Source organism: Gymnoscopelus microlampas (genome assembly GCF_963454915.1).
Source record: "Gymnoscopelus microlampas genome assembly, chromosome: 14".
NCBI classification, from domain to species: Eukaryota; Metazoa; Chordata; class Actinopteri; order Myctophiformes; family Myctophidae; genus Gymnoscopelus; species Gymnoscopelus microlampas.
Window position 1 is genome coordinate 26,934,652 of NC_139951.1, and position 16,123 is coordinate 26,950,774.

The window sequence follows — 16,123 nt, forward strand, 5'->3', positions numbered from 1 at the left end:
TTGGAAACAGGAAGCTAACCAGATATCTTTTGGTGGGTCATCCATACAAGATAATGTTTAGATTTTTGTTGCAGCTTCCTTTTACAGTAAATGAGAGACAAGACGTTACAATGCAAACAATTCTTTTTGTGTTGGAAGCCCCTTGCTCTGAAGAAAATTATTTTTGATTTGAAAAGAATTCTGAACATTATGTGGGAGAAAAAAAAAGAAAAACACTATGCGTGAATCGTTCCATGATCCTGATCATTGCTGTTTGTGTCCAGATTGAAAGAGAAGAGCATTCCAGGCCTATGGATCAGACAGACTCCACCTTTCTCAACGAGCTCGTCTTATATTGCCATAGTATTCAATTCGTATATTGACTCGAGACAAAAAAAAAAGAAAAGAAAAAAAGACGCTCATCATCAGTGGACATTCTCATAATGCTGGACTCGCAATGCTTGCAACGTGTATACCTTGGCAAGCGGGACTTTCAAAATGGGAAGCAGGCAAAATGAGTCTTCACCCCATGCACCCCAGCTCCTTCATCCGCCCGCACTCTTGTGTTCACCAACGAGCCAAGTAGCCCATCATTGTACCCACCCACCCACACCACTGAGTACCATCATTCTGCCAGCAGACGTAGCCTCTCTGACGGTCATATATTACTCTAGTATTATACCACACTAAACTGCATTCATCACCAGTCTTCCATACGGTACAATATGCAACAGAATTGCAGAATGTTTCCAGAGGGATACACAGTGCTACTGTCTAATTTGTTTGTTTGTTTATTTATGTTTATTTATTTATGTATTTATTTATTTATAAATAATTATATTTATTTTTTAATGTATGTATCCTTTGTTTTGATTTGTATATACCAACTAACATTTATCAGCAGCTAATGGAAGTTCTTTTTTTTCCTTCTCCAGCCCTTCCTTACAATATCTTAAAAGAATGACTTTGATACTACTATACTAACAAACTAATCTCCGATTATCTTTGTTTCTGTCTATATGACTTTGCACTCCATTTATCACGCTTTGTTCTGATACCAGGGACGTACTGTATGTGAGTCCAGTGGATGAAGCAGCTGTGTGTGATTGGACAACACAGCTGTGTGAATGTGATCCGCCCTCTTGCATCGTAGTAGTAACCCAGTGAGGAACGCTTCGCAGCACAGAGATTGAACAGGATACCGATTGACTTAAAGCAAAGGACGGACACAGGGAGCTCTCTTCAAAACATGCTGTATAGGGACGTGACTGACCCAGCTTTGTTTAGCTAAAACCCTACATAAACGCACCCCAAAAAAACCAACGTGCACATACCTTTTCTCACTCACATTGAATGCTAGCTAATTCTCTTCTCATCTCTTGCTTTTTATGCCTTGTCTGTTTGACCTGTCAGTCTGCCTTCACCTGTTGTGTGGCCATCAGCACAAGAGAAAGTGTACCAAGTCGATAGCTTCACCATCTGCACTCACTTTATCATTGCTCACCACTTCTTTCCTCCTCATCACCCTCTTCCTCACCATCCTCACCTCCACATTCATTGACCTAACTCTAGCTAAGATTGTAAACTATTCTCCATTCCTAAGGGTCAGTAGAATAAGGTGTTAAAAAAAGAAATGTCTGTATCATAATTTAAATATAAAAAGTGCACTATTATAACTATTGCCTGTGATAAAAAGAACAATTATGGTTGAATTGATGGTCAAAATAAAGAGAGATCCACCTTATTGTTATGGTTATAATAATAAACCCTAAAATAGTGTGCCTGTGTGTATTTAGTTCTATTTAAGAGTTGAACCTGTATGTCTGTGTACATTTGGACCCTGCGTTACATGTGTTTTTAGTCTTTTATTTATGCCATTTGTATATAACCCAGCTCAGTGGCCTTGTGGTTAGAGTGTCTGCCCTGAGATTGGAGGTCAGGGTTCAATACATGTCTGTGTCATACCAAAGACTATAAAAATGATGCCCAATGCCTCCCTTCCTTAGATCAGGGGTTGGATTGGGTGTAAATACCTTTGACATACTAGCATCATGTCCAGTGGGTGTACTTGTACATCAAGCTGCTTCACGCTAAGGAAACAGGAGATACCCCTGACCTAAAGTATGGACCATAAGGCTACTTACTTAGAACAACTGACAGGTTTGTATATCCTTTGGGTTGCTTTGTTGTGGCATGACATTGATGATATGACCAAATAAACTGTCAAGTGAAGTATAGAAGATTGGTATAGAAGCAGAAGTCTAGAAAATAGTATAGATTAGAAATAGCCTATGTGGTTTTCAAACATTTTCATGTAAGGTCCACCAAATATACTGTATATTAAGCACAACATTTTAAGTCATAGGGATCCCTTAAAACAAGATTTTTGTTGTTAGATTATATTTAGTATAGTATTCTACACAAGTGGGGAGATAACAAGTGGCGAGAGTGAAATTTATGATCTGAAGTCATTTTTATACATTTTCTCATTAGGCTAACCGGTAAAATAATTGTGAAATTAAACTGCATACCTCATTTTACTGGGAATGACTTAGAACCCCTCTGCAAGGACCCCTGGGGGTCCCAGGGCCCCACTTTGAGAGCCACTGGCCTAATACATCATAGCTAACTGTAAATAAAACTGATGTAATGCGGCTGCTGTTTGGTCTACTCTGACTTTACTGTAGGGACATCATGAACTATTTTATTTCCCACCGCTGGTGGGCGGTCCTTCACAGACAAGTGCTCAGTTTTAAGCCAATAGCATTACATCCCACTGCTATGATTTCTGTGTTCCTGGTGTGTATACATAACATTACAATGTATCCACAGTCCACACCAACAGGCAGACAGTGTTTCCCAAACATAGGGTCGGGGACCATTTTGGGCCACAGACCATTTTTTATTGGTCACCTTCCAACAGAAAGGGGCTATTGTCACTATTTTTTAAATAGGGCTGATGAAGTGATTGATTCATTCATAATGTAGACTATCGTAAGTTTGGTTCCTGATGAGACAAACTTTTGCACCTCGAGCTGAAATGTTCTTAGGATCCCTGCTGCCCTGGTCTAGAAAAGTAACCTTTTGAGCTGCTATTTGCGACGCGCCAGGGCTAATTAAACCACCGTTTCTCAACGTCGGGTTCGGGGCCCACCAGGGGGTCCAATCTTCAATTGAGATTGGACCATTGTAACAGAGAGGTCCTCTGTTACTTGCCATTTGCACATGTACATTGTAACCTTTATTTATGGATGGATTAATTGCATAGCATATGGTCACTTTAGTATTTGCACGGCATAATTTGCACATTGTAGTTTGCACAGAAAGGAATGCAGTCATTTTATTGTTGATTACATTTAACTGAACATTTGAGATGTGTACTGTCCAGCTGAGCTGGCCACTCAGCTAACTAGTCCACCTATGGAGACAACATGTTTGGTGATATCTGGCAAGTGCAATTGGTGTAATATGAGTGCAATAGAGACTAAGTGGAATGTGTGAGAGGTGCAATATGGGTAATGCTGAGTAATGATTGAAAACTTAACATGTACCAAAGTGGGCTGTTCTGTTTGCCAGTGTAATTGGGCTGGACCAAGTCAGAAGGGCAGAGGGGGGTTATAATGTGTATTTGGAATTGTGAGGGATCTTGTGTAAAGTTGTAGTATGAGAATCATTAGTGGTGTAGTAGTTCATGGAGTTTTAAGATATTTTATGAGTTAATGTTATATGTATTTCTGTATTTATATATTTCTGTATTTGTATATCTGTTTATCTACCCCTTGACATGGTGGAGTCTTAATTGCCTGAGCTGCTCCAGCTGAGTATAAAATGCTGCCAGTAACAAGCCTGTTTAGTTAGAGGTAGAATGAAAGCCAGGCAACACCATGTCTGTCACCTGTATTGGAGCTCATATTGTCTTGTTTGACGTCGGTGAATAAACACACCTTTTGGTTGCACTTTACAAACGCCTCTGTACTGCTTCCAGCCGCAAAAGGGCTCATTCTCACAACCATTAATGGACCCTAGCTTTTGGGTAACTGAGAATGTACAAAATGAAAAACCAAACTGGTTCCATTTGTGGATCTGCATTTGTAGACCGGTTATTTTCAAATGGCCAAGGGGTTAATATATGTTTTGTAATAATAATCAAAATCTACTAAGTAACTAGTAACTAAAGTAAAGTTTTCAAATAATTGTAGTGGGGTAAAAGTACAATATTTGCAAAAAGCAAAATTGTACTTTGAGTACAGTACTTGAGTAAATGTACTCAGTTACTTTACACCACAGACTGGAGGTGGAGGAGTATTCTAGAGGAGGAGGCTGGAAGTGAAGAGAGGAGAAGACGTCACAGGCCACGGCTGAGTGTCGCCTGCTGTTGCTGTTGCTGCGGTCTGACTGACTAACTCCAATCCTACGGTGTCCATAAACTAACGGGTATGTATGCTGCTGACTAAACAGCATTTTACTTGACATCGTGTTGTTTGTGCATCCCGGGTTAGCATTAGAAATGAAACGACGGCGTTGTTTTTGTCCCTGAACGGGTTGAGAGAGACCAACCGGGTTAGCTTCACCGATGCTAGCGTGTCGTAGAGTATCAAAACGCTCGCCCCAAAACACAGTCGCCCCCGGCGCAAATCCGGAGGTATTAACCTGGTATTCCTAAACGTAACCTCAGTATACCATGCCTACCTAAACCCAGTGGTGTAAACTGTAAAGTAACTAAGTACATTTACTCAAGTACTGTACATAAGTACAATTTTGAGGTATTTTTACTTTCCAATGTTCAGTACTTTTACTTCTACTCCACTACATCTCAGAGGCAAATATTGTACCTTTTTTTACTCTACTACAATACTTGATTAGTAGATGTTGATTATTATTACAAAACATACCACTTCAGCCCTAAAAAATATGAGTACTTATTCCACCACTGCCTAATCCTAACCTTATTCCTAAACTTAACCTCAGTAAAATATGCCTATAAACCTCAAACTTATCTCTAACCTTAACCTCAGTAAAACTATGCCTAACCCTAGCCCCATTACGAACCTCTTCCTCCGGTTCGTAATGGGGCTAGCATACGATAAACTTATTTATAATCTTATCCTCAGTAAAAAAAAAATACAAGAACGCTGGTTCGGGAAAAAAATGGTGGCGAGCGTGTTTTGGGGCGAGTGTTCCCGGTCACCGTGTCGTAGGGTTTAGTGTTGTGTGTTCACTGACTGCATGGGGCTGGGCGACAGATGGAAACACACACTATTAATGATATAATAACAGTAATACAGGCAAATGGATTGCATTGCTTAATATTTGGCTCGCGTTACGATGTTTCGTGTTTTATCATTGAAATTGCATACCGTATAGTGGAATGTTTGTGGTCAGTGGTCACAAATCAATGGTGGTATTAATACGTTATTGCGTTCCATCAAAACCATTCATAAGAATGTGCGCTGTGTGGAGAGAAGAGCATCCATAGTCCGTTGGAATTCTCCAACAACAGCACTGTAGTGGCGACTATAACGTGGCAACATTCATTATAATAACATAATAACACTGTGAAATAATAGTAATAACACTGTCTTTTATAGTTGTTGATGATATTGTATGTTGGTGTTATTTTTATGCTATGTATTGTTGATTAATTGAATACATAGGAGGACCACAATGGAAACAATTCAAGTCCCCAGGACTTTTTAGTGTCATCCTTTTAGCTCAAATGTCTGACTGTACCTCGTGCTGTTAACATTTCTGTATTCAATCAATCAATCAAAACAATAATTTATGACGTTGATGATAATAATAATCAAGCCATATACTTGCTGATTGTATAGTATGCAGTGTTTCCTTGGGGTAAACATTAACAACTTATGTAACTAATGCGGTTATTACATATGAATAGTTCATCAAGTTCATCCGGATCAAGACTAGATATATTTTATCGATTTTGACATTTGCATATAGATGTGAAAGTAAAACTCAGACTCGATAAAATACATCACTGATACTGATAGTCTTGATCCAAGGCTATATAATAGGACGTTCGTTATGCGATATCTGTCTCACTGTGTAGGCTATATTTATTTTGGTATGATTGTATCCATATTGCTCTTACTCTATGTTGTGTGTACATTGTGGGAAGGGCCATATGTGTAGGCTATCATCTACTGTATATAGGTCAGGTCAGACTCAGGATGTAATGTGTCACCGTTTCCTCTAATGTGTTAGGTTCACTGTTATAGGATCAAGAAGAGCATGTCCTTTGCAACACTGATGAGTTCTCCAATCTCCCAGTTAACTTGTCACATTGTTGGGGAAATGTGTGAATTTAATATGTATTCAGAGATTAACATGTTTAAGAACAGACTATATAGACATCCTCTATACATTCCTCTATAGCATCAGAGGATAATGACTGACTGGCAAATGCAGGACTTGTTCTGTTCTCAGCTTAAGATAATATAATGACAGAGCTGCAATAAACGCTAGACCACCAGGTCACTTAAAATTACTCATTAACAAAAAAAAAGGCAATAGCTGCCTTGCTTACAGTAAAAAATAGTTACTTATGTATAGTCAAAGTTCTTGGGCTTGAATTGTTATGCCACTTAGTTTTAAGGCTCTATGACAAATCAGTATTCGTTAATGAACTCTATCAGTTACACAGACCCAGGCCAGAGATGAGAGAGAACCAAGACTCATGTGACATCAGCTGATAGCTCACAGCTCCTTAATTAGCAGAGAGTGGGAGGAATGATGTTGTGGCAATGTTTTTTTGTGTGCATACAAACGTTACATTTTATTCCATTAGCTGCTGTTATAAATCTAATAATAATAATAATGATAATAATAATACGAATATGAAGCTGTCCATCTTTGTGTGATCATAATATAGGGGGCAGGAGAAGCTCTGCTCTTGTTTCTGTTTACACAGGACATAAAGCCACACTCACTGTGCAAAAAAAAGTGTATTTCCATATTTTAAAGGTGCGGTACTGTGAGTGATAAGTGATTTTCCTTTGTTACAATGAGTATAGCTTTATATTCTGATAGCGATCATTGCTATAGAGTTAAAGTATTTGTAACAGGGATCTCCCTGTCTCTCCGGCTCTTTAGCAAACAGAAAATGATTTTTCAGGTCGGGATACCAATTTTATCTAATCAGGAAAGAGAACTCATACAGGATAAACAAGTGAAATTAGAAGTGATGACACAAAGAAACGAGCAGACACATTTTAAACTAGAGCACTATCAAATTTAAGCTTGGATTGGATGAAATTGGCACCCCACCTGTATGTCCTGTTTATCATAGCTAGCAACGATTACTATCAGAATATAGACCTTTAACCTTTTCGCAAAAAATATCACTTACACTACCTGTAATTGTGGTATTTGCCCATTAGAAGAATCCCTGTTTTGTGTACCACGGTATGCAAATGTTTCTACATGATCATGAGGTCAGCAGCCTGAAGAAGTCACTTGCTTGTTGCCATAGTGATGATTTATTGTTTCATTTTATTACAGAGATGTGTTTCCTTCTTATCGGTCAGACTGTATGGGGATTGGTATGAGTGTGTGGGTGTGTCTGCGTGCGTGCGTGCGTGCGTGCGTGCGTGCGTGCGTGCGTGCGTGCGTGCGTGCGTGTCGTCTCACTCATCATGTGATTTCACATCATGCACCAAATGTCTAACTTACTGTATATGCCCGCACTGCAAGAGAAAGGGCAGGAAGATATAGATTTAGAAGTGTCCAGAGAACTCACTGAATTAAAGTGAGTTCTGGTATGCAAGAAGAACTTAAGTCTGTCAAAAGTCTGAGTCATGCCTCTAGTGTGTGTTCCTGTACCTGTACTGTACCTGTCCTTATCCCAACACCTCATGGCTGCTTACCTTTTACCCAATTTATACCCCCCCCCCCCCCCCCCCCTGCTTCCTGCTTGCAATATTCGCTCTCTCTCTCCCTGCTGTTCCATCTCTGCTCTCTCCCTGGTAGTTTTCCATGCAACACAGAATGGATATAGCATTAAAAACGTTTTTTTTTTGTAGTTTTGCTGTTTGCAGGCAGGCATAATTCTGGATATTTATCATTTATCAGTGTATGTGTGAGAGAGAGAAGAGAGGAGTACAGGCAAACTGTGCATTAGTCCTCAAGTAAAGTGTGGAGTCAAACCCGGGTCTCCATAGCATAAGTCACATCGTTAGACAGGCATTTGATTATCCTGTCGCATCTTTAGACAGGCATTTATTTCTATCCAGAGTAGGCTCATATTGTACTCGCTGATGCTTACTGTACCAAATAGCACTAAGCCTGTAACCTAATCGCAAAAGTCCTATGGCTCGAGTTTGTCATTGTCTGTCATTTTCTTCAATAACAAATCCATAGAAAAGCAGAACATAAGCTCCAGATCGAGTTGCAGAATTTGAGTTTGCCTAGAGAGAAGGCAGGGGATTAGCATGCTATCCTGTCTGCTAAAGCTCTCTGATTCTGTATTTCAACCAGAGCATATTGAGATATCGGTGAGAAAAATCTACCCAGGGCCAACATTTTGTTATCTGACTCCAGTGCTGAACTGAACAGAAGGCGTGAGGGTTTTTTGTAGTTGTTATTTCCTCCTGTGCTGGCACCCAAAGAAAGTGGCTGGAGTAACCATGGCTGAAATTCACTGCTGTGAGTCCTTGGCACAGCCATGACTGCACTCTGCCAGTGCCAGCTCTCCCCCAAAGGGCAGAACACCCCCTGAGACTGAGTGAGGATGGAGGGATTGATTGTGTGTGTGCGTGTGTGTGCGTGTGTTTTTTTCCATGTGCATGATGTGTGCATGTGTGGTATGCAAGTGGGCATTTGCCATTTTTACACTCAGCCTCTGTGGAGCTGCGTTCTGTCCAGTCAGACTGCCTGAACCCCAGGGCATTATCTGTAGCCTATTTGTGGTGTTAAATCAATTCCCTTTGTGTGGGGAAGCCGTAATGGGCTCAACCAAAATCACCCAGACAGCCAGTCAACGCCAAACCATCAACCTCCATCAATTTCATGTGTTAAACAGGCTAATGACTAATAATATACACTATTATGTGTCTCCTGAGCGCCTTTTAATATCCGAGCATCAGATGATCACTCAGACTCAAACTCACCCAGTCAATTAGATCCATCCATCAGTCATTATTCAGCACTTACTGCAATCTTTGGGAGCCAGTCTGCATTTAACTGCTTAGTTGTAGCTGATTGAATTTTGATCACGAGTCACGACTCAAAACATCGTGCTGTAACTGTGGTCTGATTCAAATTGGATTTTTTCTTTTTCTCTTTTAATTATGCACTCTGTCTCTTCCAACCAATGAGAGCACCATTGATCATATAAACGCAGCTGTGGAGAAGTTCTTGTCCATATGGTGTTAGGATAAAATTATGAGCTTTCGAGTGTGTGTATACTGTTTGTCATGATAGAAATTACCACTTGTCTGTACTACCAAATTCCCAAGGTGGCCCGGCTTATTATTTTTTGAGGTGGGAATGTAAAGTCAGTCAAACAAAGCAGTTGAGATGCACTGTTAAATGTCTGTGTTTGTCACAGACCTGCTGGCGTTTTCTCGCATAATTGCCACCACACATTTCACGATGCTTATCGTCTCTGTTTGCTAATCAGGTGCTAATCCACCTTCAACATTTAAACAGGTTTTGTTTGTACATTGCCATGAACCATGTAGGTGAAATGAGCTTGACGACCAATTTGGCTCTTCAGCTGGAGCCTGTGTTTCTCTGTCAGTATTTCTGCATCTGTCTGTTTATCGTCGCTATCGGGTGGAAGCCTTGTATGTTACTTTTCAGGAAATGGAAAAAAATAACCTGTGTTCCACTTTCATTATAAGTATTATTTAGTCACAAGCTCATGTTAAGAATTGAGTTTGGTTAAATATTTCTACAATGTCATTATAATGTCATTATAGGCAAAAACATATTTAAAAAAAAAACAGATATCCCAAAACTTCAAAAATAGCAGATCTATAAGCTCACAACACATTGCAATACGCTGTGAGCTTGCAGATCTGATATTTTGCAGATAAAATATGGAGATACAAGGTTTCAGTCAGGCAGCGATGCTATGCAATGCATGTTGTCTGTGGGGGAAGACTCAGCTGTAAAAAGGCAATAACATCACTCACCACCAAAAGTGTTGATGACTGCTGCTGGCGGACAGCTTTTCAGCTGATCTCAGCACAGTGCAATAGTGGTATGTCTTTTTCATTACAAGAAATGTCCCCCCCCCCCCCACCCTAACCGTTGGCCTACTCGATTTAGGCCCCAAAATTTAAACACTCTTGCTCTCTTTCTCTTTTTAGCCCTGCGAGCGGCAGGGCTCTATAGGATGGCATTACTGTTAGTCAGTTGACCAGCCCGTCCAACACATAAATCAAGATACTGTATGTTGAAAACGACTGGCTATATTGGGATGGAATTTGCTGTGAACCTTCATGCTCCCTGAGGATAATTTGACAGGTTTCGGTGACCCCATGGCCTTTGCCCTAGGCCAAAATGTCCATTTGCACACAAACTTTCTCCAAATCTAATGGCCGGATTGTCTTGAAACTCTAAGCAGGGTTCAAACCACTTTGGTCGATCTGGTAGGATTTAGGGAACAGAATGATCTCTTAGGGCTGACCTATAGAATCGTATCCTTGTTTTTCTGTTCTCTCACACCCGACACCCCCCACCAATCTTTCTCTCTCTCGTTCCAGTGATCATGGCAGAAGCCCACCAGGCGGTGGCCTTCCAGTTCACTGTCACCCCGGATGGCATAGACCTGCAGCTGTCTCACCAGGCCCTCGCCCAGATATACCTCTCTGGCCTGCGCTCCTGGAAGAAGCGCCTCATCAGACTCAAGGTACCATCACTACCACCAAAATCGATTGAGAACGGAGCACACTCAGCATGCTCTAGTTCTTTCAGTATTTATTTTACCTTTCCAAGATGATGTGCAAAAATCCCCAGCCAAACCTTTCGTCTCGACTGCCTCCATCACTGGCTGTGTCTCTCCACCACCATCACACATGTCAGTTTTGACAGATTAACTAACTCTGGAGCTCAACCAATGGCAGGTTCTTGGGTCTTATGTTGATCCGGATTTGGAGACTACCGACCACCGATAACCTTTGCTTTGACCAATATTTTGTCAAAAATAAATAAATGTTGTAATTTGAGAACATTTAACTTATAATCAAGCAAAACAAAACACAAATCATTTTGATATATACAAAAGGTATCATGTATCATGTATGTACATATATATTAAACTTCAATATAGGAAAAGAACATTTCACTTTAATTACACAATGAACAAGCAAACAAATATAAAATACACATGATTCATTTTATTTAACCACTTATAAAGCCCTATAAAAATGTAAAAACATTGCCGATCTACAAGCTTAAAACGTGTCGCATCACGGCACAGTGTAACCTTCTAGATATATGCTGTTTTTGAAAATCTTTTCACTCATAATGACATGCCCAAAATAGTGACACTAGGTTGAAAGTGGTTAAAAATTGGGACACACCGTCTGCATAGTTGCAGATACCGATGTCGTCAAAAAAGTGAAATAATGGCCGACATATCGGCCAAACTGATATATTGGCCGGGCTCTAATTAACTCTACCACCCACACATTCATGCCTACTTGTCAATGAATTGTCAAGCAAAATGTCATCATCGTGACAGCACTAGCTGTCGCTTCTTTCTGCTCAGCAGATTACCTCCTGCATCTGTTACATGCCAAGAAATGACACAGAACCTGATGCTTGTGCACACAGATGCTTGTGATATGCCATGATTAAAAACTAAAAACTAAAGGGCCTTATTGAATGCTTATGAGCCACTCTCACATTCTGTCTGTGTTCCATCCTGGTGGGAGGTAGGGGTTCTTTATTTCTGTCTCCCCTCTCTGCAGTGACAGGTCTCAGCTGTGTAAAGCGTATCAGCAGTGAGCCACAGATGTTGGGAACTCACACGCACACAGTGGAGTGGAGAGAATTCTGCTGCGTATCAGCAGTGAGCCACATATGTAGGGTTGGGACACACTTTGAATAGACCTCCACCACCGTAACATCCGCACTGCACGCACGCACGCGCACGCGCACACACACGCACACGCACACACACACACACACACACACACACACACACACACACACACACACACACACACACACACACACACACACACACACACACACACACACACACACACACACACAGTGGAGAGAATTCCACTGCACAGACATTTCTCTAGGGGGGAAACTTATCTATGTCCTGGGAGCTTATATATTGAGATACTGTACTATCCACTCACAGTGACCCATTCTGTTTACTGTACATGTACAGTTAATGCTTTAAACAACTAATGAATAATGGTGGATTTACTTCACCTACATTTCATTTCTGGATTGTACAATAACAAAATTAAAACATAAGACTTCAATAGATCAAGTTCAGGTAATGCTATTATGTTAGCAGTTCATCCTTCTTAATTTGCCTCAAATGTGATGTACTTCCAAACAGTGCTCCTGCTGTTTTCTGGCCATTCTGAACAAGAGTTCAGCCAAATCATGCTCGGGAGAGAGGGAAAGAGAAAGCACAATCATTGGACAATCAAAACCATACAAAGAGGCTCTGCATTTAACAAGCTAACACCCGCAAACTATGACACTGTGGCAGCCACTTATATAAGTGGAGCAGTTAAGTCGAGTGAGGAGAGCTGAGTGCAGCACTGTGAGTGAGGCGGGCTGCTACATGTGGGTAACTTTGTGTGTGTGTGTGTGTGTGTGTGTGTGTGTGTGTGTGTGTGTGTGGTGTGTGTGTGGCCTGTGTGTCCCTGCAGAGAGAGAAAAATGCAGGTTGTTTTCTTGACTTTTCCACTAGACAAGAAGAGTCATAGGAGAATCACGGCTAGTATCGATGGTGCGGCACATGAGCATTGAAAAAGTTTCAAATATTCAGAATCAAAGTTGTGACAACTCAGCACTCAAGTCAAACCTTTTTGTTGCTGCGCACACTAGAAGTAAATATACACAATTCCCACTGAAGTGGATATAGGCTATTTATACCTTCGTATACCCTCTACTACAAAACTTGTTTGTAATCCAAGTTGTCTGTCTGAGCAAAGTACATTTGAGTGTTTATTGATAGATATATCTCATATTGTGTGAATAGCAAACAATAGGAGGTTGCTTCCCTTTTTCTAAAAAATACTCAAAAAAGAAAGGAAGAAAAAAAAGCACTTGCCCGTTCAGGCAATCAGAAAGCAAACTCCATTTGCCAGAATATGTGCTTGCCCTGCATGGGCAACCGTTAGTGGGCACTGCCTAAGACGGGGGAACCGCAAAGGAATGTTGTGTAATTGACACAAATCAAATCACTATAATCTAATCTGTTAAATTAGTTTTACTTTTTCTGTATTTGTATTCTTGCTCTTTAAAGCACCTTGAGCTGCATTTCATGTCATGAAAGGTGCTATACAAATAAAGTTTATTATTATTATTATTATTATTAATCTATATTCTCTCCCGGCAGAATGGCGTGATAACAGGCGTGTATCCTGCCAGCCCTTCCTCCTGGCTTTTCGTAGTCATAGCCATCCTGGCTACCATGTACACACGCTCTGACCCCTCCATGGGCCTCATAGCCAAGATACAGGAGCACCTGCCCGTCAGGTAACTGTCATGAAAGCCAAATATGGTCAAAAGGCCTCATTTCCTGTTCCTGCACTTGTGGCTCTCTGTCCTCTTTTCTCATAATTTGTCTGTCTTTCATTCTGCATCTATCTCTTGTTATGTTGTGTTTTTCCTCTTCATTCTACCTTTTCATTCCATTCTACCTCTCTCTTTCTCTTTCTCTCTCCCTCTCTCTCTCTCTCTGTCTCTATGTATCTGCTCTTCCTCACTATTGTATCCATAAGACAGAATTTGCGCTCACTTACAGTATGACTGAAGGGACCTTGCCTATATTGATTCTAAAAGGAGGAAATAGATTTATTTGAAGAAAAAAAGCAGTAGGATGTATTTGGTAGTACCACTGTGGTGAGACAGATAGGTCTTCCTCGCTTCATGTCACATTCTGTCTCTATCTCTCTCTCTCCCCCACTCCCCTCCTCATACGTTTCCTCCCTTTCTTTCCTTCTATTGCCCCTTTCCTCCAATTACTCCAATTATCTATCTTTTGTTCCATCCTCCCACTCCTCTTTCGCCTTACCATCTGCTCTTCCCTGTTGCCCCCATGCTCCTCTCCAACTCCCCCCTCCGTACCATCCCCCCCCCCCCTCTCTCTATCTCTCTCACTGTCTCTCTCTCTCTCAGTCAGTCTATGAGTAGTCAGTGTCAGACGGTGGTGTCGGCGGTGGTCTTCAGCACCATGCTGTGGCTGTCACTCATCTTCACCATGCGTCTCTGCCTCAAGCAGCTCCTCTCCTATCACCGCTGGATCTTCGAGCAGCACAACAAGATGTCCAACACCACCAAAGTCTGGGTGGTCAGTGTCATCATGAACACACACACACACACACACACACACACACACACACACACACACACACACACACACACACAGTGCATGCGCACGCACACACCATTTATTTCTCTAACTCTCTCTTTTCTTTTAACCCATTAAGACCTGAGGCGATTCTTTAAAAAAATCTAAATCCTAGCCGTTTTTTGAAAGAAATCTAAAAAAAAAAATGTTCAAGATTTTAAAAAAAATAGCAGATCTACAAGCTCATAGCACGGCACTCGGTGCCGCGCTATGAGCTTGTATATCTGCTATTTTTGAATAGCCAAAGAAATCTAAAGTGACACAGATGCGTTCCAGGTCTTAATGGGTTGTTAACCAATTGAAACCTAGCTTCCCTATCCTGGGCCATTTCATACTAAGCAAACATACATACTGTAGTAAGCAAAAGGTGTAGTTTTAGAATGTTTATAATCATATGTCTTTAACTGGCCTTTAGGGGTGTCACTAAAATATGTTGTTTTAACACACCGATGTTACTAGTCCATTACTGCTTTAGGATGTGTTTAAATATTTATAATTTACATAACTTGTGTGTGTCTCTACGTTGTACCCACGCCAGGCGCTGGTGCGGATATTTTCGGGCAGACAGCCGCTGCTCTACAGCTACCAGGGCTCCCTGCCAAATCTCCCTCTGCCTGTCATCAAGGACACAGTGAAGAGGGTGAGACATGGTTATGATGGGATGGGGGTGGGGGGGGGGGGGGTGGGGGGGTGATGGTGCACTGGACACATAGGCCCACTCAAATAATTGCGATTGACGATTTAATTGCGTGTTTGGCATTGAAAATTGGAACATATGAATAACAATTTTATTTCTGTTTGCCTTTTAGGCTTCGTAATAAAAAATTGCACAGGGCAGATATGACAAATTATTGACATATTTAATAATTTTATACATGTAAAGATAGCAGAAATAGCTGATCTACAAGCTTACAGCGTTGTAAGCTTGTAGATCTGCTATTTCTGCTTTTTTATATTTGAAAATGTATGAACTTTTCAACATGGAAACGATTATGACGATTATGCAAAAAGAATTGCGATCATCTCAAATAATTGCGATTAGACGATCATGTAATAATTGTGACAGGCCTATGGACACAGTGAAGAAGGTGAGACGGAATGCAGATACGGAAAGTGTGCATGCATTTATGTGCAAATGACCAGATACACTAGGTGGGAATGAAAACCTGGCTAAGAGGGTGAGATGTGCCAAATCATCACATTGTGAGGTTTTGGAAGGGAGGGGTGATGGTGCACTGGACACAGTGAAGACGCTCAGACATGATGATTGGGGGGGAGGCAGGGAGGTGATATTTGCACGGTACACAATTATTCAAATGACCTAATATGAATACAAATTTACAAACGTAACAAAAACTAACTATTGTATCAAGTTGAATCAGTTTTGTACATACTACAATGTGTTTATATGATATGTATTTATATTCACTCTGGCCTTTTTTGGCTTTATATTCCTTTTGACTATTCATGTGGCAGCCATTTTGCTCTTACCTCATACTTGGAGATTGGGAAACCCCACCCTTGCGTAAGAGCAAAATATCTGCCATGAGGATATGGTCAATTATTGCA

At 40.8% G+C, this 16,123-nt stretch overlaps 1 protein-coding gene across 1 annotated transcript in view; it reads left to right on the forward strand.

Moving 5' to 3' along the window:
• The first annotated feature begins 4,299 nt into the window (after window positions 1-4,299).
• Window positions 4,300-16,123, forward strand: part of LOC311060747 (carnitine O-palmitoyltransferase 1, liver isoform-like) — a 23,894-nt gene continuing 12,070 nt past the window's right edge. The window contains exons 1-5 of the mRNA XM_084079057.1: window positions 4,300-4,413; window positions 10,710-10,855; window positions 13,541-13,680; window positions 14,323-14,494; window positions 15,093-15,194. Coding sequence (XP_083935183.1) covers window positions 10,715-10,855; window positions 13,541-13,680; window positions 14,323-14,494; window positions 15,093-15,194 — 555 coding nt within the window. The 5' untranslated portion in view covers window positions 4,300-4,413; window positions 10,710-10,714. The remainder of the gene's footprint in view (window positions 4,414-10,709; window positions 10,856-13,540; window positions 13,681-14,322; window positions 14,495-15,092; window positions 15,195-16,123) is intronic.